Source organism: Manis javanica, chromosome 4, assembly GCF_040802235.1.
Source record: "Manis javanica isolate MJ-LG chromosome 4, MJ_LKY, whole genome shotgun sequence".
Lineage (NCBI taxonomy): Eukaryota > Metazoa > Chordata > Mammalia > Pholidota > Manidae > Manis > Manis javanica.
In genome coordinates, this window is record NC_133159.1 from 58292869 (window position 1) to 58315780 (window position 22912).

The 22912-nt window shown below is 37.8% G+C and overlaps 1 protein-coding gene across 3 annotated transcripts in view; it reads right to left on the bottom strand.

The window, feature by feature from the left end:
- Positions 1 to 13747: 13747 nt before the first annotated feature.
- Positions 13748 to 22912, bottom strand: part of PTGER3 (prostaglandin E receptor 3) — a 169744-nt gene continuing 160579 nt past the window's right edge. For all 3 annotated transcript variants that reach the window (XM_037024296.2, XM_037024297.2, XM_037024299.2), the window contains one exon: positions 13748 to 13997. In XM_037024296.2, coding sequence (XP_036880191.1) covers positions 13838 to 13997 — 160 coding nt within the window. In that variant the 3' untranslated portion in view covers positions 13748 to 13837. The remainder of the gene's footprint in view (positions 13998 to 22912) is intronic.

Consider the following 22912-nt stretch of genomic DNA (forward strand, 5'->3'; position numbering starts at 1 on the left):
TAGGTTGCTTCCAATTCTTGGCTATTGTAAATAGTGCTGCGATAAACATAGGGGTGCATCTGTCTTTCTCAAACTTGATTGCTGCGTTCTTAGGGTAAATTCCTAGGAGTGGAATTCCTGGGTCAAATGGTAGGTCTGTTTTGAGCATTCTGATGAACCTCCATACTGATTTCCACAATGGTTGAACTAATTTACATTCCCACCAGCAGTGTAGGAGGGTTCCCCTTTCTCCACAGCCTCGCCAACATTTGTTGTTGTTTGTCTTTTGGATGGCAGCTATCCTTACTGGTGTGAGGTGATACCTCATTGTAGTTTTAATTTGCATTTCTCTGATAATTAGCGATGTGGAGCATCTTTTCATGTGTCTGTTGGCCATCTGTATTTCTTTTTTGGAGAACTGTCTGTTCAGTTCCTCTGCCCATTTTTTAATTGGGTTATTTGTTTTTTGTTTGTTGAGGCGTGTGAGCTCTTTATATATTCTGGACGTCAAGCCTTTATTGGATCTGTCATTTCAAATATATTCTCCCATACTGTAGGGTTCCTTTTTGTTCTATTGATGGTGTCTTTCGCTGTACAGAAGCTTTTCAGCTTAATGTAGTCCCACTTGCTCATTTTTGCTGTTGTCTTCCTTGCCCGGGGAGATATGTTCACGAAGAGGTCACTCATGTTTATGTCTAAGAGGTTTTTGCCTATGTTTTTTTCCAAGAGTTTAATGGTTTCATGACTTACATTCAGGTCTTTGATCCATTTTGAGTTTACCTTTGTATATGGGGTTAGACAATGGTCCAGTTTTGCCAGCACCATCTGTTGAAGAGACTGTCATTTTGCCATTGTATGTCCATGGCTCCTTTATCAAATATTAATTGACCATATATGTTTGGGTTAATTTCTGGGGTCTCTAATCTGTTCCACTGGTCTGTGGCTCTGTTCTTGTGCCAGTACCAAATTGTCTTGATTACTATGGCTTTGTAGTAGAGCTTGAAGTTGGGGAGTGATATCCCCCCTACTTTATTCTTCTTTTTCAGGATTGCTTTGGCTATTCGGGGTCTTTGGTGTTTCCATATGAATTTTTGAATTATTTGCTCCAATTCATTGAAGAATGTTGCTGGTAATTTGAGAGGGATTGCATCAAATCTGTATATTGCTTTGGGCAGGATGGCCATTTTGACGATATTAATTCTTCCTAGCCATGAGCATGGGATGAGTTTCCATTTATTAGTGTCCCCTTTAATTTCTCTTAAGAGTGACTTGTAGTTTTCAGAGTATAAGTCTTTCACTTCTTTGGTTAGGTTTATTCCTAGGTATTTTATTCTTTTTGATGCAATGGTGAATGGAATTGTTTTCCTGATTTCTCTTTCTATTGATTCGTTGTTAGTGTATAGGAAAGCTACAGATTTCTGTGTGTTAATTTTGTATCCTGCAAATTTGCTGTATTCCAATATCAGTTCTAGTAGTTTTGGAGTGGAGTCTTTAGGGTTTTTTATGTACAGTATCATATCATCTGCAAATAGTGACAGTTTAACTTCTTCTTTACCAATCTGGATTACTTGTATTTCTTTGTTTTGTCTGATTGCCGTGGCTAGGACCTCCAGTACTATGTTAAATAACAGTGGGGAGAGTGGGCATCCCTGTCTGGTTCCCGATCTCAGAGGAAATGCTTTCAGCTTCTCGCTGTTCAGTATAATGCTGGCTGTGGGTTTATCATATATGGCCTTTATTATGTTGAGGTACTTGCCCTCTATTCCCATTTTGCTGAGAGTTTTTATCATGAATGGATGTTGAATTTTGTCAAATGCTTTTTCAGCATCTATGGAGATGATCATGTGGTTTTTGTCTTTCTTTTTGTTGATGTGGTGGATGATGTTGATGGATTTTCGAATGTTGTACCATCCTTGCATCCCTGGGATGAACCCCACTTGGTCATGGTGTATGATCCTTTTGATATACTGTTGAATTCTGTTTGCTAATATTTTATTGAGAATTTTTGCATCTACATTCATCAGGGATATTGGTCTGTAATTTTCTTTTTTGGTGGGGTCTTTGCCTGGTTTTGGTATTAGGGTGATGTTGGCCTCATAGAATGAGTTTGGGAGTATTCCCTCTTCTTCTATTTTGTGGAACACTTTAAGGAGAATGGGTATTATGTCTTCTCTGTGTGTCTGATAAAATTCCGAGGTAAATCCATCTGGCCCCGGGGTTTTGTTCTTGGGTAGTTTTTTGATTACCGTTTCAATTTCTTTGCTCGTAATTTGTTTGTTTAACTTTTGTGTTTCTTCCTTGGTCAGTCTTGGGAGGTTGTATTTTTCTAGGAAGTTGTCCATTTCTTCTAGGTTTTCCAGCTCGTTGGCATATAGGTTTTCATAGTAGTCTTTAATAATTCTTTGTATTTCTGTGGAGTCTTTCGTGATTTTTCCATTCTCATTTCTGATTATGTTGATTTGTGTTGACTCTTTTTCTCTTAATAAGTTGGGCTAGAGGCTTATCTATTTTGTTTATTTTCTCAAAGAAACAGCTCTTGGTTTCATTGATTTTTGCTATTGTTTTATTCTTCTCAATTTTGTTTATTTCTTCTCTGATCTTTATTATGTCCCTCCTTCTGCTGACTTTAGGCCTCATTTGTTCTTCTTTTTCCAGTTTTAATAATTGTGATGTTAGACTATTCATTTGGGATTGTTCTTCCTTCTTCAAGTGTGCCTGGATTGCTATATACTTTCCTCTTAAGACTGCTTTCGCTGCATCCCACAGAAGTTGGGGCTTAGTGTTGTTGTTGTCATTTGTTTCTATATATTCCTTGATCTCTATTTTGATTTGTTCATTGATCCATTGATTATTTAGTAGCATGTTGTTAAGCCTCCATGTGTTTGTGAGCCTTTTTGTTTTCTTTGTAGAATTTATTTCTACTTTCATACCTTTGTGGTCTGAAAAATTGGTTGGTAGAATTTCAATATTGCTTCCCACAAACCACCTCTACAGGGCATCCTACAGGGACTGCTCTAGATGGGAGCACCCCTAAAAAGAGCACAGAACAAAACACACAACATATGAAGAATGGAGGAGGAGGCTCTTTTTGTGAGCTAGTATGTGGTCTATTCTGGAGAATGTTCCATGTGCACTTGAGAAGAATGTATATCCTGTTGCTTTTGGATGTAGAGTTCTATAGATGTCTATTAGGTCCATCTGTTCTAGTGTGTTGTTCAGTGCCTGTGTGTCTTTACTTATTTTCTGTCCGGTGGATCTATCCTTTGGGGTGAGTGGTGTGTTGAAGTCTCCTACAATGAATGCATTGCAGTCTATTTCCCTCTTTAGTTCTGTTAGTATTTGCTTCACATATGCTGGTGCTCCTGTATTGGGTGCATATATATTTAGAATGGTTATATCCTCTTGTTGGACTGAGCCCTTTATCATTATGTAGTATCCTTCTTTATCTCTTGTTACTTTCTTTGTTTTGAAGTCTATTTTGTCTGATATTAGTACTGCAACCCCTGCTTTCTTCTCACTGTTGTTTGCCTGAAATATGTTTTTCCATCCCTTGACTTTTAGTCTATGCTTATCTTTGGGTTTAAGGTGAGTTTCTTATAAGCAGCATATAGATGGGTCTTGCTTTTTTATCCATTCTATTACTCTATGTCTTTTGATTGGTGCATTAAGTCCATTTACATTTAGGGTGACTATTGAGAGATATGTACTTATTGCCATTGCAGGCTTTAGATTCGTGGTTACCAAAGGTTCAAGGTTAGCTTCTTTAGTATCTTACTGCCTAGCTTAGCTCATTTATTGAGCTGTTATATACACTGTCTGGAGATTCTTTTCTTCTCTCCCTTCTTATTCCTCCTCCTCCATTCTTCATATGTTGTGTGTTTTGTTCTGTGCTCTTTTTAGGGGTGCTCCCATCTAGAGCAGTCCCTGTAGGATGCCCTGTAGAGGTGGTTTGTGGGAAGCAAATTCCCTCAGCTTTTGCTTGTCTGGGAATTGTTTAATCCCGCCATCATATTTAAATGATAGTCGTGCTGGATACAGTATCCTTGGTTCAAGGCCCTTCTGTTTCATTGCATTAAGTATATCATGCCATTCTCTTCTGGCCTGTAGGGTTTCTGTCGAGAAGTCTGATGTTAGCCTGATGGGCTTTCCTTTATAGGTGACCTTTTTCTCTCTAGCTGCCTTTAAAATTCTTTCCTTGTCCTTGATCCTTGCCATTTTAATTACTATGTGTCTTGGTGTTGTCCTCCTTGGATCCTTTCTGTTGGGAGTTCTGTGTAATTCCATGGTCTGTTCGATTATTTCCTCCCCCAGTTTGGGGAAGTTTTCAGCAATTATTTTTTCAAAGAGACTTTCTATCCCTTTTCCTCTTTCTTCTTCTTCTGATATCCCTATAATACGAATATTATTCCTTTTGGGTTGGTCACATATTTCTCTTAGTGTTGTTTCATTCCTGGAGATCCTTTTATCTCTCTCTATGTCAGCTTCTATACGTTCCTGTTCTCTGGCTTCTATTCCTTCAATGGCCTCTTGCATCTTGTCCATTCTGCTTATAAATCCTTCCAGGGATTGTTTCACTTCTGTGATCTCCTTCCTGACATCTGTGATCTTCTTCCGGACTTCATCCCACTGCTCTTGCATTTTTCTCTGCATCTCATCCCATTGCTCTTGCATTTTTCTCTGCATCTCTGTCAGCATGTTCATGATTTTTATTTTGAATTCTTTTTCAGGAGGACTAGTTAGGTCTGTCTCCCTCTCAGGTGTTGTCTCTGTGATCTTTGTCTGCCTGTAGTTTTGCCTTTTCATGGTGATAGAGATAGTTTGCAGAGCTGGTACAAGTGACCGCTGGAAGAGCTTCCCTTCTTGTTGGTTTGTGGCCTTTTCCTGGGAGAATAGCGACCTCTAGTGGCTTGTGCTGGACAGCTGTGCACAGACAGGGCTTCTGCTTCCTGCCCAGTTGCTATGGGGTTTATTTCCGCTGTTGCTGTGGGCTTGGCCTGACTGGGGCTGTTCCTCCAAAATGGTGGAGCCCCGTTGGAGGGGGAGCGGCCGGGAGGCTATTTATCTCTGTAAGGGGCCTCTGTGCTCCCTGCTGCCCAGGGGGTTAGAGTGCCCAGAGATCCCCAGATTCCCTGCCTCTGGTCTAAGTGACCTGTCCTTCCCCTTTAAGACTTCCAAAAAGCACTCTCCAAACCAAAACAACAATAGCAACAATGAGAGAGGGAACAGAAAGAAAAAAAAGGAAAAAACACGCGATTTTTTTTTTTTGTCCTCAGGTGCCGGTCCCAGGCACCCGCTCACTGGTCCTGCTGCCCTGTCTCCCTAGCACCAGGGTCCCTGTCCTTTCAAGGCTTCCAAAAAGCACCCACCCACCGGTCCCACAGGGAAAGAATGCTCGATATTCTTTGTCCTCAGGCGCTGGTCCCAGGCACCCGCTCACCAGTCCCGCCGCCCTGCCTCCCTATCACCGGGGTCACTGTCCCTTTAAGGCTTCCAAAAAGCACTCGCCAAAAAGAGAGAAAAAAAGGGGAAAAACGCATGATTTCCTCTGTCCTCAGGTGCCGGTCTCAGGCACCCGCCCACCGGTCCCACAGGGAAAAACACGGGATATTCTTTGTCCTTAGGTGCCGGTCCCAGGCACCCGCTCACCAGTCCCACCGCCCTGCCTCCCTAGCACCGGGGTCCCTGTCCCTTTAAGGCTTCCAAAAAGCACTCGCCACAAAAAAACCGCTCCGGTTTCTTTCCACCCGCCGGGAGCCGGGGGGAGGGGTGCTTGGGTCCAGCCGGGCCGGGGCTTGTATCTTACCCCCTTCGCAAGGCGCTGGGTTCTTGCAGGTGTGGATGTGGTCTGGATGTTGTCCTGTTTCCTGTGGTCTCTATTTTAGGAAGATTTTTCTTTGTTATATTTTCATAGCTCTATGTGTTTTTGGGAGGAGATTTCCACTGCTCTACTCACGCCGCCATCCTGGCTCCGCCCCCACGACAACATTTTTAAGTAAGGAAAGGAGCATGGTAGGGGAATCATTGGTAGAGAAATAAGGGAGTTGCAAGGAAAGACATGTACAAGTTGTAATATTTTTTTTAATTTTTTTTTTTGAGAGGGCATCTCTCTTATTTATTGATCAAACGGTTGTTAACAACAGTAAAATTCTGTATAGGGGACTCAATGCACAGTCATTAATCAACCCCAAGCCTATATCTCAATAGTCTCCAATCTTCTGAAGCATAACAAACAAGTTCTTACATGGTGAATAAGTTCTTACACGGTGAACAGTGCAACACAGTCATATCACAGAAACTTTTGGTTTTGATCACGCATCATGAACTATAAACAATCAAGTCAGATATGATTATTCATTTGATTTTTATACTTGATTTATATGTGAGTCCCACATTTCTCCCTTATTATTATTATTATTATTATTATTATTATTTTTAATAAAGTGCTGAAGTGGTAGGTAGATGCAAGATAAAGGTAGAAAACATAATTTAGTGCTGTAAGAGGGCAAATGTAGATGATCAGGTTTGTGCCTATAGACTAAGTATTAATCCAAGCTAGACGAGGGCAACAAAACATCCACGCTTTTTACTTCTTTGCAGATTTATTCCCTGTGGCTTCTATGCCCAGCATTTGTCTTGAGGTATCTTTACTACTGTACAAGTTGTAATTTTAAATGAGGTTGTCAGGATAAGCCGCAATGAGAAGGAGGCATCTGAGCAAAGAGTTGAAGGAGGAGAAAGAACCAGCTGGTGTGCACCATCAGGAGAGCAGTCAGGGAGAAGGAACAGCCAGATTCCCTGCCCTGAGGCAGGGGGGTGACGTCTGAGCAGCGTAGTGCCGCTGGAGTGGACTGATCCCCAACGTGGAGGTGTGAATGTGTTCTGGCGCTCAACCCAATTTCTATGGGCAGAAGGGCCGGGTGCAATTAACCTACAACGTGATGAAAAAGGAACCAATAAATACTGAACACCTAGTGTTTTTCCACTTTATATTTCCTTATTTCATGTTTACCTTACTCTGCTGATGTCATTATTATAATGACTATTTACAAATTGGAATAACAACACAAAGATAGGTTATGAGACCAAGGCTACAAAGCTACTAAGGAATGGGGCTGAGATTTGACCCTTCAAAAAATCCTGAGTTCTTTTGGCTCCACTACCTAGCTTCACTAGTGTTTACTGCTTTGGAGTTCCATTCCTCAACAAAGCAGCCAAAAATATCTAAGAATTACTAAAACTCAACTCCAGGGCTAGTGAGTAGTGTCATATTGGCTAATAGAGGCAGAAGTGATGGTGACTGCCTTTGGTTTTCTTTAACTTGCCTATTTCCCAGAACTCCTTTTCCTATTTGCAGGAAGAGAAGGTGAACTTGCTCCCAATCATAGACATCAAAGAGTTGTGGACACCTATTTTAAACAACCCTCCAGAGTCATATGACCAGTCTTTGTGTCTCAATTTGTGTCCCCTTTAGGTCACATTCCTGAGCAGTCAGCTGATAACACTTGTTTTCTCTTCCCAGCATGTAACTGCTGGTGAATTCTGGGGAGCAGTCATCTGGGACGCCCAATTACAAACCCTCTGCCAGCAGCCCCCTCTGATTCCCAAGGTTGGAATCTGCCTATAATATTATATTTTAACCCCAATTGCAGGTCTTCACATAAAATGGTGATGTTTATGCTACAAAATTTCACTTCTGACTAGTCTGAGCTTTGTAATCTATCCTTCCCTAAAGATGGAAGTTGTCTGTTGCCTGGTAAATTCTTTTGTTACCTGTGCCTGACCTTCTTTCTTATTGCACTGAATAATAAGAAAAAAAGTAAAGATACAATTTGCTGTGCACATGCAGACTCAATTACTCAGTTATGCTCTATCTTGCTTCAGATAAAATATGTAAAATTTCTGTATAAAATATAATGCAACAAGATTAAAGTTGAATCCCCTGACCAAATTGTTGAGGTAGAGAGGGGAAAGCAGGGGTAAGCATATTGAAGAAAAAGAATGGAGGAAATGAAAACCAAATTTTTGAGGAGCATGATCTAGACAGGATCTTGGACCCATACAATTAACTTCCTACCATGAGCTTGTACTGCTGTGGGGAGGAGGTGGAAAAGCCCATCACCTGGAAAAAATTAGGCCTTCTTGTGGTTTTAGCAGGGTATTACAAACAAAAGAAACACAAATCCAATCTGATTAGATGTTTAAAAAAAAAAAATGGAATCTTGACTTCTACCTTCCACTGTATGATGGACTAGAAACACTGAGCAGGTCTCCTACTGCAGTATAACTAGATTGTGGCTAAAGTATAGCAAGCATACCTTTTAAGCATATTCTTGGCTGAGATGATAGTAAGAAAAATCTCCAATGGCAAAAGAAAAAGAAGGAAAAAAAAGAAGAGAAGTGAGAGGAAGAATGAGCTGAAACTCATTCTTCTGAATAATGAATAAGCAAGTGAGTTACCTGGGGTTACCTTGCAGGTAATGCCCATATGCTGCTGGCATGCAGGGATCAAGCCTGGAGTCTGTTGCAGAGCACAGAAGCGGCGCCTGAGACTTTCAATATTAAATCTAGGTCCTCTAAGTGGGTTAAAGGGTCACAGGTCATTAGCAACTCTGACTCCAAGTAGAAGATATAAGTCATCTTCAGAGGAAGATATTCCTATTTTGGCACCTCAAGATTACCACATATCAAGTTTCCCTCTGAAAGTCCTGGGCATCTGAAAAGCACTGTTGAAAAATTTCTGGCTTCTAATGAGCCGTTATTAGGTTTAATAGACGGATTCTTCCCCCAGGGAGAAAAATAAAACCCATCTGGTATTGTTCCAGAGAAATATCCGAGCTATTATGGCCTTGCACATAATTTTGATCAAGATTTGAAATACAAAATGATCAAAGAAAAGTGGTCAACAGAATCTTTGCTAAATTTTGCCTCAAAACATCACATTGGTATGTCACTCCTTATATTAATAACAGCAAAAACAATGATATAATAATAACAGCAAATATTTAAGGAATGCTTACTTTGTGCAGGCACTATCCTAAACACTTAGTAAGAACAAATGTGTTGACTTATTGTAACAGATTCTGAAAACCTTGTTATTGTTTTTATTTTATATATTATTTTTGTCTATATAGTAGTAGGGGGAGGTCATATCCTTGTCACATGAATGGTAAGCACAAAAACCTGGCAATCTGGACCCATGCTAACACCAGGAAATAGAGGAACTAAAAAAATATTACTGATTTCAATTTCTTCTGTGTTTGCTGACTTATTGAGTGGTCTTGGCTGGGCTGGGGCAGAGCAAAGACCAACTTATTTTCTTCTCAACACCTTGTATCTCCCAAGACCTTCCAGAATCTGGGCCCTCCCCAGCCTGCAGCCTCTCCCGGCTGTTGGCAGGTACCAGCATTTGTTCTGCACTGCTGTATGTCCTCGAGTGTGCTACAACAGCACAGATTACACCCCTTCGGGAACCTTGGGGGAGGAAGTATTTTTTCTCATTGAGAAGTCATAGGATTTTCACAAGGATAATTGGTATGTGTGAAGCAACACAAATAGAAAAACTGCCACCTTTCTTCATTCTAAGCAATATGATAATAAGAAAAAAAAATGACGTTCGTTATGAATTTCAATCATGTCCTTAATCCAGGTTTGTTTGTTTGTCTAAGAGAAAAATTATCAGAATATTTGGGAATAAAAACAAAATCTCTAAATGCTATTAATTTAAGGAAGAAAGAACTCAAAACTTGAACCGTAAGTAAATAATCGCCCAGCATGTACAAAGACCATACAAAGACTTATGAACTAACTAGTTAAATAAATGATATTAAGCTCATTATATATAGCAAGTAAGAATAGACCAAATTTTCTTGGAAATAAAAGCTTTTGGAAAAAGTTACGATGCAAGGAGCTTACCTGCCCCGTTATATTGGACATTTGTGGGGATGGTTTCAATTACTTTGTAACTCAGAGTGAGGATTTGTAGTAAAAGGTACAACCTGAAGTTAACATCAATATTTGTCATTAAAGCAAAGAAAACCTTTGAGACAGATGAGGCACAAAATCATCAGTTAATTTGAGTGTGATAGAGGCTTCATAGAGTGAGAAGAAATGACAATGAATTTTTTTCAAAGAAAATTATTAGCCTTTGCATTGTGCATTACACAAAACACTAGTCCAAGGGCACTCATTTTTTAAGATAAGAGTTTAGTCATGGCCCAAGCACCCCAGTGGTCCACAGTGCACATATAAACTAATGAATAGAAGAGTTTCTGAGCCTTCCTCCAAGATAATTTGTTCCATTAAAATATCTGGGAAGCCGGGAACTCTGAGGAATGTTTATCTCTTTCAAATAAACTCACTCATATTTTTGAACAGTCTTAAATACCATGTTACTATTTTTCTCTCCAAACCTGATTAATCATTCCAAATCTAAATATTGTTTTTAGATTATAATTCTCCTTTAGAAAAAAAATTATACTGGATACAAAGTTTGACTGGATATGTTATTCTGAGCCAGTTATTTTTTTCCACATTTATTAATATCATCAAAGTCCCCTTCTATTCTTTGTCTAAATGTCATTTGCATATGAAAAAGTTATCCTAGATTATGAAATACCTACTTTTTTTTTTGAGGTGTTTTCTTTTTCAGGGTCAGATGTGGGGCTTGGGGTCTTCCCAATAGTTAAGAAAAGTGGAATTATTGGACAAGATAGCCTGAGTTGGGGAAAACCAGATTGAGAGATAAGTAACAAGATCCTTTTTCATATGTAATTATCTTGGTTTTTCCAACCCAATATTTTTATAATCAGTAGAAGCATCCATCTTGTGGCGTAACTTTTTAGGACACTGCCTTCAAGCAACTGGAAAGTTTAATCTACTTCTAATTTTATTTTATTTTATTTTATTTTATTAAGGTATGATTGATATACACTCTTATGAAGGGTTCACATGAAAAAACAATGTGGTTACTACATTTACCCATACCCCACCCATACCCCAATGCAGTCCCCTTCCATCAGTGCAGCAAGATGCCAGAGATCCACTAGGTCCCTTCTCTGTGCTACACTGTTCTCCTCATGATCTCCCACACCATGCGTACTAAACATAATACCCCTCAAACCCCTTCTCCCTCCTTACCCACCCACCCTCCCACACCCCTTCCCTTTGGTAACCACTAGTTCATTCTTGGAGTCTCTGAGTCTGCTGCCATTTTGTTCCTTCAGTTTTGCTTCATTGTTATACTCCACAAATGAGGGAAATCATTTGGCATTTGTCTTTCTCCACCTAGCTTATTTCACTGAGCATAATGTCCTCCAGCTCCATCCATGTTGTTGCAAATGGTAGGATTTGTCTCTTTCTTATGGCTGAATAGTATTCCATTGTATATACGTACCACATCTTTATCCATGCATCTACTGATGGACACTTACGTTGCTTCCATATCTTGGCTATTGTAAAAAGTGCTGAGATAAACATAGGGGTGCATATGTCTTTTTAAATGTGAGAAGTTGTATTCTTTGGGTATATTCCAAGGAGTGGGATTCCGGGGTCAAATGGTATTTCTCTTTTTAGTTTTTTGAGGAACCTCCATATTGCTTTTCACAATGGTTGAACTAGTTTACATTCCCACCAGCAGGGTAGGAGGGTGTTCCTGTCTCCGCATCCTCACCAACATTTGTTGTTAGTCTTTTCAATGCTGGCCATCCTTATTGGTGTGAGGTGATATCTCATTGTGGTTTAAATTTGCATTTCCCTGATGGTTAGTGATGTGGAGCATCTTTTCATGTGTCTGTTGGCCATCTGAATTTCTTCTTTGGAGAACTGTCTTTTCATATCCTCTGCCCACTTGTTAATCGGGTTATTTGCTTTTTGGGTGTTGAGGTGTGTAAGTTCTTCATATATTTTGGATGTTAACCTTTTGTCGGATATGTCATTTACAAATATATTCTCCCGTACTGTAGGATGCCTTTTTGTGCTGTTGATGGTGTCCTTTGCCATAAAATACCTACTTTTACTTCTACTTTACTATCCTTTCTGGTCTGTTATTATTAAATGTTAAAATATTATTTCTATTTCAAGAACTTCAGTAAGAAGAAAGTAAAATTGGAGTTTCTGCTCATAAAACCAAACAGATGCCCATGTTTAAAAATAAAATTTTAAATGATGGAAAGTTTAAGTTGGAATCCAAATAAATAACTGTAAGCATTTCATTTATGTGTGCCTTTATTTTTCTAGTCTAGGCTAAAACAAAAGCCAAAGAAAAAGAAAAAAAGCAAAACAAAACAAAACAAAGAAAAACTCTAGCAAATATATTTCAGGTTTATAAGTTGCATTAACTAGGTATCAATATTTAAAATAGCATTGCCTCATACTCATAGACGTATAGAATCTTCCAGAGGAATTTATGGATTAATATCAATTTTGTGTGGGGAGGCAAGGTGGAAATATGATCTGGTATTGTCCTAGAAACTTTTCTTTTTTTTAAACTCCTTATGACATCTACCCATTTGGACCAATTGATATCATCATCTTAACTGGTTTATTTTGCAATAACATGGAATTCTCATATCAATGCATGGTCTATATTTATAGAATAATCAGAATTTCATTTTTCTTATCATCCATAACAGCACCCATTGCACACCTAATATTTTATTTACTGCATTCACCCACCAGTCTTGCAAAATCCTGATAAAAACATGATATAAGAAAGGTCTAGAAAGAGGAAATGATCAAGAGACCTGCTGGAAAAATGAGAAACACCAGTTGAACATAAACTGATGCACAGAATATGATTATCTGACAAAAAGCTTATCCATAAAGGCCGAACACTTCTGTTCTTAATATCTGTTTGCAGTGCTTTGGAAAGCACTTAATATCTGAGTGTCAGTGCTTTGGAAAGAAAGGATGTTCCATGAGGAAATTTGCATGCTGGTTATTATGGGGTGAGGGGAAATTAGAGGCAGAGATTTGGGAAAATGAAAGATTGGTATGCTGCCTACTTGCCAAAGCATTTCCATGGACAAAGTCTAAGCTGCCAGAAGAGAGAGTCACTGACATAGAGGTAGAAGTAGAAAGAAACAGAGAGAAAGAGAGAATTCATGGAAGACTTATGAGAACCCATTGTATTTAATAAACATTCAAAGAAGGATTATTATCCAGAACATATTTTTTAAACCCTCACAGATCATTAAGAAATTGATGATTTTATAATATAACCCAGGAAAAACTGTCAGTTCTGTAAATGGACCAGAGAGAGAAGAAAAACAAATCATCAAGACTTGGAAGGATCCTCAACCTCAAATTTCAAACAGGAAAATTTAAAATAAATTAACAATGAGATACCATTTCATACCTTCCGGGATGTCAAAAACTAAAACATCACAAATGTTGGTATAGATACACATGGGGGAGATGCTCAAATGTGAAGCATCAGAAGATACATGTCCCTTTGACCCAGCACTTCCACTCCTAGGCTTAGAGAGACTCATGCAGATGTGCACAAGCAAACATGTACACAGATTATTTTCTTTTTTTTTTTTTTTGTACTGCTTATCATGGTGAAATGAAATAATTTTCCCTCAGCAAGGAACTGACAAATTTTGCTTTCTCCAAACTATGGAATACTCTATAACGGTTAAAATTAATGACTTAGGACTTCATGTTTGAATATGGATGAATATGAAGAAATATAATTTTGAGTGAAGAAAACCAAGTAGCAGATCAATAATATGCAAACATATATGTAAATATTCTAAACTCACAAAACAATAGGATACAAATTTAATAGGTGCATATACATGTCATAAAGGTACACAAACATGCATGGAAACAGGACACACCAACTTCTGGATAGGGGTTATCTTTGCAGTGGGCATAGAGGAGAAAGTGAAAAGGAATGAGTTGGGAGTTGGGGTGTATCTGTGGTAGTTTCTTTCTTTAACAAAAAGAAAGTTGAAGAACTTCCAGTGATGTGATCTTGGCAGCAAGACAGGTTTTTAATCTCCCAAAAATTCCTCCTAAAAAACAAACAAACCAATTAGGACAGCAAATGAGAAACCTGTTGACAACATATAAATAAAACCAGATGGCAATACATTCCCATAAACTTCAGATTCTGAACACCAGTGATAAATGACCTACAGCAGTAGAACAAGAACACAATCAAAGTTGGAAGGCAGGGATGGTGAGAAATGAATGGGACAATCTACATACCCCACAAACCCAGGGCTCAGGAAATTTAGCAACAAATATCTACTTATAAGCAAAGAGGAGCCTACATACTCTACAAACCTGGAAAGGCATTTCTGAGGATGACCAGTAAAACTGGGAAAAGTCCCAGAGTCTATAATCTGCAAATTAATTTTAAAAAATAGCTTGCAGGCATCAAAAATCAAAGTTCCATACAATTAAGTCACAGGTTAACTTTCATTTACAAGTTAAATGACAGAACAGGAACTAAACAGAGAAATCCAGAATGTGAACCACACTATATGACAACAAATTCAAATTCTACAGGTGAATATTTTGGGGCCAAGGGGGTGGGGAGGGACTTCACTGAATCAAAAGGGATTTAAGAGACATAATCACATTAACATACAATTTTTGACACAATTCATATATTTGATTTTAGACTAAGTATGAGATGATACCAAATAAATTTTGCTCATTTTATTATTAGTGATAATGATGTTAAGTGGTTTTTTAAGAAAATATTCATAACTTTTAAAGAGCCATACTGAATTATGTAGGAATAAAATTATGCCATCTGATATTTGTGGTGAAATCATATATTATCTTCAGCTATCAGGGCAAAGCAGCAGATATCTTAGAAGTCTGTAAGCTTTTTTTTGTCTCTTTCAGGAAAGTGAAACAGAGCTAGCATAGGAGTCTCAGGATCTAGTAGTAGCACAACTAATGGTATTAAATTGTGATAGTCAAATACATCTAGGTGTTACTACATATCTGTATCTGATTTCCTTATCTACAATGAAAATCCTTCCTGCTCTCCTCATCTGTAGTGAATATTTTCAGAGTTTCTACAAAGCCCAACTCACCTCTCTGGGAACTGACCCCACCTTCCCCAAGCAGCCCTTTTTGAACTATGTGATTTTCACTGGTCACAATTGACTGGACTCATGTACAATTCCTTCTCTCTATGAATTTGGAATTGGGATGCATAGACTCAAACTGAATAAACTTTGGTCAGTGTTGCCAGTTTTTTATAGCCATTACTTTTTCTCAATTAGGAAATGTTCCAAACATACAAAAGCACCCAATTCCCTCAATCCAAAGTGAACAGACATTAATACTCTGCTTTTATTCATAACTAAATTTATTAAGTTTATATTAGTAAGTTAATATTTATTTCAATTTTTTCTTAAAAAAATACTAAATTGTTGGTATAGACACAAAATTAAAAATATTAGTACAAGATCACCAAGCTAAAAATAATTACCAAAATTTTGTCACATTTGCATAACCTGTTTTTATTTATTTTCAAATTGTGCTAAAACCATATAATGTAAAATGTGTCATCTTAGCCATTTAAGTGAACAATTCAGTAGTGTTAACTATATTCATATTGTCATGCAACAGAACTCTAGAATTTTTTCATCTTGCAAAACCTTATGCCCTTTGAACAACTTCTCAACTTCTCATTTCCCTCTTCTACTAGCTCTTGGCAACCACAATTCAACTTTCTGTTTCTATGAATATTACTACTATAGATCCCTCATATCAGTGGAACCATAAAGTATTTGACTTTTTATGACTGGCTTATTTCATTTAGCATAATATCCTCAAGGTTTATCCATATTGTAGCATGTGACAGGATTTCCTTCTTTTTAAAACACTGAACAGTAGTCCAGTGTGTATGCATTTACCACATTTTCTTTATATATTCATTGGTTGATGGACATTTGGGTTACTTTCACTTCTTGGTTATTGTGAATACTGCTTCAACAAACATGGAGGTGCAAAAATCTCTTTGAGATGCTGCTTTCAATTCTTTTGGATATTTACACAGAAGTGGGATTGCAGGATTATATGGTAATTATATTTTTAACTTCTTTAGGAACCTCTACTGTTTTCCATAGTTACTGCACCATTTTACGTTCCCAGCAATAGTGTATGAGACTTCCAGTATTTCCACATTCTCATCAACACTTGCTGTCTTTCATTTCTGTGATAGTGGCCATCTTAATGGGAGTGAGGTGACATTTCACTGTACTTCTAATTTTCATTGTTGTAAGGATTAGTGATGTTGAGCATTTTTAAAATATGCTTTTTGGCCATTTGTATATTATTATTGGAGAAATGTCTATTCAAGTCTTTTGTCCACTTTTTAATCGGGTTGATTTTTTGTTGTCATTGAGTTGTAGCCATCCTCATGTATTCCGGATAGAACTCCTCTGATTCAGACCTGGAATCCTTTTTCCTTTAAAAGTCTAGGTTCCATTTAGTGCAAAATATAAAAAGAATCAAGATGTAGGCATTAGATGTGCTCATAGCTAATGTGTTACAACTTTTGGACAATCTTAGTGAATAGATGTAGTATATGTACATGTATTGTACACACATATGCATATACACCTACATCTATAATCACTTCTGTATGTATCTAGCAATAAAGGTAGATATTAAAACTTATGAGTTTGTATTGATACTTTCCATTTCAATCCAATACCAGTATTCCTTCTTTCCATATTTCCCCTTAAAATACTATTCCCATTACCTTCAGTATATTTACTCATTTGTTTAAACAAGTTTTAAAATTGCTAACTCATATCATTGTAAAAAGCAAATATATTAACTAAAGTTCAATATTTGTTTAACGTTTGTTAATGGTAAAATTATGTGCAATGAAATACATAACTCTTAAGTGTACCATCTGATGTTTTTGACAAATGCGTACACCTGTGTAATCTGTAACCCCTCTAGTTCTGCCAAACATGAAACAAAACTAGACAAAGAAAAGAAGTTAAGGGTATATACAAGGAGGTGATTGTAATGATTAACCACAGAATCGTAGTGAGGCAAGGAGAGAAGTAAAGACGTCAGTGGGAGGGATAGTGAAAAGGAGAGAGACTCAGTGGATTTGAGATTCATGTGGGGTTAAAGGATAATATGGGCCTTTTTTAATGCACTGTCATCTCTGTGATAGCACAGTGAATGACTCAGTAGATGCCTATTGTCAAAATATGAAAATATATTGAGAATTCATAGCTCCAAATGTTTCTTTTTCCTGGTAATTCTCTGGGAATAGCTTTCTTTCATGAGGCCACTTAGGTGTATGGACTTTAAAATTGCTTCTTACATCTGCTAACCCTAATATGAATGTGTAAAATAAAAAAAGAACACAAAATTTGTTTTATTGCTGTTATTATTCAGCTTAGATAGGCATTAGGCAACTCTCCTAGAAAGATCCCTTCCAGCTTTACAATTTTAATGAACAAATGCATCACCTTCTAAAGGGAGACTTTTGATTCTGAAATCCAGCTGAAACATTAAAGAGTCCTTTTTTAACTCTGTATTCTGAAACAACTTTAGTAAACTATGAAAAATCCTTTTAAGAATGGGTGTGAAATATTGCTTTTCCTGCTGCCTTGCTTGAAAGTTGACAGTATTAGTTCTTCTAATTCAAAAAGAAAGAAAAGAGATAAGTCAAAATCTCTTTATGAAGCCAACAGTTTCAATTCTAAAATTTCTGTGTAGGTTATTTATTTTCAGACTTCCGCTAATAGAAAATATTTGTTCTAAGGCAACTTTATATAACCTAAAATATGTACATTTTCTATAGTCTTCGTTTCATTTTGTAATTTATATTACCCAAATGAAAAACTTTTCACAAATAATCCATGCCTAGAGCTGTTATAAGTAGAAGCAAATGGTCACTTACAACACATAAATTCAATCCAGAGTTTATTGGTGATGATTTTAGTTGATATATTCTCCTTATTGCTCTATTAAATAAAATTTTATATTTTTACTACGATATGCTTAGATTAAAGGAAGTCATCAAAAAACAATGGTGCGAGAACAGTTGTGTTTTCTCAGTAGACTTTGAACTCTGTGACCTTGGAAAGTTCACTGAATCTCTTTATAACTAACAACTCAATTGACAAATAGGGTGACAGAAGCAATGGCTTACTGAGTTTAGGCTTTTATACAAATTATACGTTCTTCTTTTTTTGGGGTTTGGCATGGTTTTTGCTCATTTCATTGTTCTTTGGTATTATTTCCAGAAACTATATAGAAAAAGGGAACAAAGGTGAAATAAATGCATCACTCTAAAACTTTATTTCTTTAACATGCCAGCAATTATAATTGAGATGTAAACTGAAAAGCCTTAAAATAATCACTTTTTCTAAGACAAATTTTCTATAATTGTATTATACTCAAAAGCCTGTTCTTTGTAGTAGTAGTTTTGAAATTATTGGCTTGTTTTTCAAATTTGAATAGAGTTGCTTAGGTTGAAACTTTAATAAATTGCTAGATGTCAAGCATATACAGTCAGATGATCTGTCTGTGTTTTTTTCCACTGCTTTGTCACACTGCCAGTAAGAACACCCACCAGACTTGGCCTGAAGCAAAACTGAAACCAAAGCAAAGGCTGTCTGCGGCCTCTCACTGTCCCTGGCCTGCCCCACCGTGCCCGCTGGGTGAGATGCTCCTATTCTCTTGCTGAATTTCATCCTCTTGCTCATTGCTCCCATCAATTACTTCTTAGAAAAGGCAAAGAAGAAATTAATTTTGAGCATTTTTTTTTTAAGAAATGCATCACAATACAAAATAACCTTCTTTTAAAATTTTTTGCAGCATGATCATGCATATGGTCCCTTTTGGTGATAAATACTAGAGGGATTAATCTATTTATTCCCATATTCAATTCAGTATATTTAAGATGTCTAGTCTGCTATATTTTTGTTACTTTTCTTTTCTTCAATTTATTTGTCAGTGTCTTTACCTGTGTGTTTAAAAATTGGCTTTTAATTAATTTCATGAAGCTTTGCATTTGTTGCAAGATTTGCAATGTCCTTGGCACTGTACCTGCAATGTAGTTGGCATTGTATTTGCATTCTATTACCAGATATTTATAATATTTGGCAGTTGTAAAGAAACAGATAAAAATTTTTACTTAATGGGGGAATATAGAGGCTAGTGATTAATTCATCAGTTAACATGTATGTGTTCCCTATATAGCCTGCAACTGCAGTCATAAGAAATATGACTACCTATAAGTCTATGAAACAATGAAATGAAAGCAGTATTATTATTATAATTCTAATTTCACACATGAAGAACCTGCGACTTAGGCATGTCGATGTTGCCAGGATTATAAAGCTAGCTTTGTAAGTGGCAGAGTCAAGGACTGGAACTATATCTGTGACTTTCAGAACTCTGAAGACATCATAGTAAGCCATCAAGAACTTTTGATTATGTGTTTTTAAGGAAAAGAAAAGCAAAGTAACAGGAAACAAGATCAATAAAAACTGTTAATGAAAAACACAGCCATTAATTCTGTGTGAAGGCAGGAAAGGATATTGGTTGATAGAGAGAAAATGGGGAATATAGGGCTCATTTAGTAACGTCCTCATTTTCTGGATGAGAAAACTAAAGCCTAGGCAGGTAAACGGATCACCCCAAATCACATATCTCTCAGTAACAGAGATGGGCCATAAAACTACAACCCCTTGTTTTTTCCAAGTTAATTTTGTGACTAACTAAAAAGAATCTTTATTTTAATTATTATCAGAACCTCTTAATAATGAACATCACAAAGTTAGCCAAAACTTGAGATCATTAAGTTGGTACTACACAGAAGAAGTGGAGGAAAAAATGGAATTATTCAACCATTAAACCTATCTATATGGAAGTTTTAGTGTGTACCAGACACTGTTGGGCCCCTGTGAATGCAGAATTAATGAGTAGCTGCACTCTATGAGGGAACAGACATACATCTACCAATAAGGATAATAAAATGTAAAAAGTACAATTGAAAGGCAAATTACAAAATACTGTGGGCATTTAGAGTGGGGAGGGATTAATTCAGCCTGAGAGATATCCATTGATCCTATTGTGCTTCACAGAAGAGCTGATACTTGTGTTTAACAGGCACCTGGGGGGCTGGAGGTAACAGCAATCAGGAAAAAACAGCAAAGGTATAAGTTAGTAAGGGAATAGGTACTAAGGGAATAGTAAAAAATTCAGCAAAGCTCTACATTTTTCTGCAAGATCCTCAGAGAAGTATTTTAAAAAGTTCTTGCTTTGTGAAAATTGCAGAAACATTCCATTCAGATAAGTCCGTCTTGCTCATTTCAAATTTTACTGAAGTTAAAATCTTTTAGATTCTCGTTTTCTGCTTTAGCATTAGCAGCCTGACAACTTTAATAATTGTCACAAACTATAAGTGTTGACCACCTGTGACTAACCACAAACTCTCATCACTTTGGCGATATTTGCCTTTGCAGAACTGTCTAGACTTTGCCAGACTATTTGCTTTTCAGTCATGAATAGAATTCAGTAAAAGGGTAACTAACCCAAATAGCAGCACTGACTAAATGTGAACTAGTGCAATGAAAATTTTCCAGTGCCAGAAGCAAAATCTTCCCTTCTGTGGTCTCTGCTGTTTGCTGTATGTTCTTCCCACAGAATATTTATCACTTATAAAGCTTATTTTGTTTGTTCTTACAAGTGAAGCAAAAGTTTTCTCATGTCTTAATATTTTTTATGCCCCTTTGGAATTCTTTGGCTAAGTTCAAGTTTGCATGAGCTTGGAGGACATCTATATCATAACAGCTTACTTGCCTGTGTCATTCCTTCCTTCCAGCCCTGAATAGATGGGGTCTGGAAGGTAGGGATGACATTGTACCCATCTCTAGTATTTCCAGCATCTGGTACTTAGTAGGTGTTTACTAAATGAGAAATAGAGGAATGAGAATAACAGTGAAACTGGTGAAAGCCCCCTGCTCTGAGGATCTAAATACTGGTTGGGGTGAATCTGGCAAGAAGTAAAATTTAGCTGTCTAAGAGATTACCTGAAATATTGGGATTTTAAGGAGCCAAAAATAACTCCTTTTTACTCCTTCTTGAGTTTGTGAAGTAAGACACATAAAATAGATGAAGATTTTCTTGAAGTAAATCATGAGCATAGCTTGACAGAGAAATGGAAGGAAGAAAGAAGGAAAAGAATGAAAATGAGATGGGTAAGGTTAGCAAAGGATAGATCAGGATGGGCTTTGCAAACAGTTTTAGATACTTTCTATTGGACTCTTTCCTAAATGGAATCAGTAACTTACTGAATGATTTCCACCTGGAAAATGACATGCTAGATTGGCCACTTTGTTAAATGGGCTAATAAAGATGGCCGAAGGACCATTGGGAGGCTTGACCATTGGTAGAGGCAGGGAGGTTGGAGAGAAGTAGACAGATGTGTGAGGCATAAAGGATGTACAATCAAGAGGAATTCATGGTAGGCTAGCTGAAGAGGAAAACCTGATTGCCGGTGTTTTCTGGCTTATGTGGAGAAATGGTGTGCCATTCTCTAATAAAGTAAGATGGGGGTGTGGGACAGAGAGAAGTGATTTAGGGTTGATGAGTTTGGGGAGGTCTGGGTGGGTCACTGTTCTAGCCACATCCAGTTGGTAGTAGGAGATAGAGATACAGAAGAATGAAACACAGGAATGTAATTTGGACTGGAAATAAAGATTTGAAGAGCATTAACAAGATGGGAAGTTGATCCAGGTGTTGACATTGCAAAATTGAGAATGGAAGAAATACTGAAAAACTGAAATGTTCCTGTCTTGCCAATGGGTTTCAGCCCCAGACTAGTTCACTCTGGATTCAATGGGACCAAAGAAATTGACAGCAAAATGTCCTTGGGGTGAAAGGGTTATACCCAACTTTATTTCCAGATGGCAGGTCCATCACTAGAATCCCATTCACTCAGAGTGAGTCTGCAGCAGCAAGCTGGTCTCTCCCCTTGCCTCTGGGTGCCACTGTCTGCACAGCCATCCTCTGGGCCCCTCTGTCCACACAGCCGTCCTCTGGGACCCTCTGTCTGCACAGCCATCCTCTGGGTCTCTCTGCACAGTAGTCCCACACAGTCATCCTCTGTGTCTCTCTGCCTGCACAGCTGTCCCACACAGCGGTCCTCTGGGCCTCTCTGCATAGTCACCCTGCATAGCTGTCCTCTGGACCTGTCCTCACCGCTGCCACCACTCCAGCCTCTGCTCTGCTCTCCTGCAGCCTTGCAGCCCTGCCACCGTGTCATGCCCAGAGCACTGGGTGGAGCTCTTTATGTAGAGTCAACAGCCATGTATTGCTCACAGGTGTGCAGTGAGCTAGTCAACCAGGGCCAGGTGAGAATCCTGGCCACAGGAACTCTCATTTTTATCCACAGTTCCACTGAACATTAACCCAAAATATAAAAATGATTCTGAAAAACATATCCTTTGGGGACTGGTTATTACAAAAGATTCAAGTATCTGCCTTCCCATTTATAAATCAAATCTATCTGTTAAGGTGCGCTTATTATATAATATGAGATACAGTTGAATCTGATCACCATAGATTTATTTGCTAATGGAGGTTTTGGTTTCTTTTCTTTTGTCCTTCAGTTACAGCTGGGACAAATACTCCCCCATATTCATCTTTGCCCGATATGTCATCTGGAACAGCGCAATACAAATTGGCAGCTTCAGTGCAGTACTTTGCCAGGATGGAAACAGCAGTGTGTGATATCTACAGATTAAAATGCATTGCCACGTCTTTGTGTAACCGAGTTAGAAGATCCTACTGCTGTGAGAAAACTTAGAATCTACCAAAACCAACCTTGTTCAAGAATCACATATCTTAGAAAAATCCTTAAGGCTATTTGGGGCAATGTTTACAACTGTGGATCAAGATCCATTAGTGGGTTGTGAAACGACTT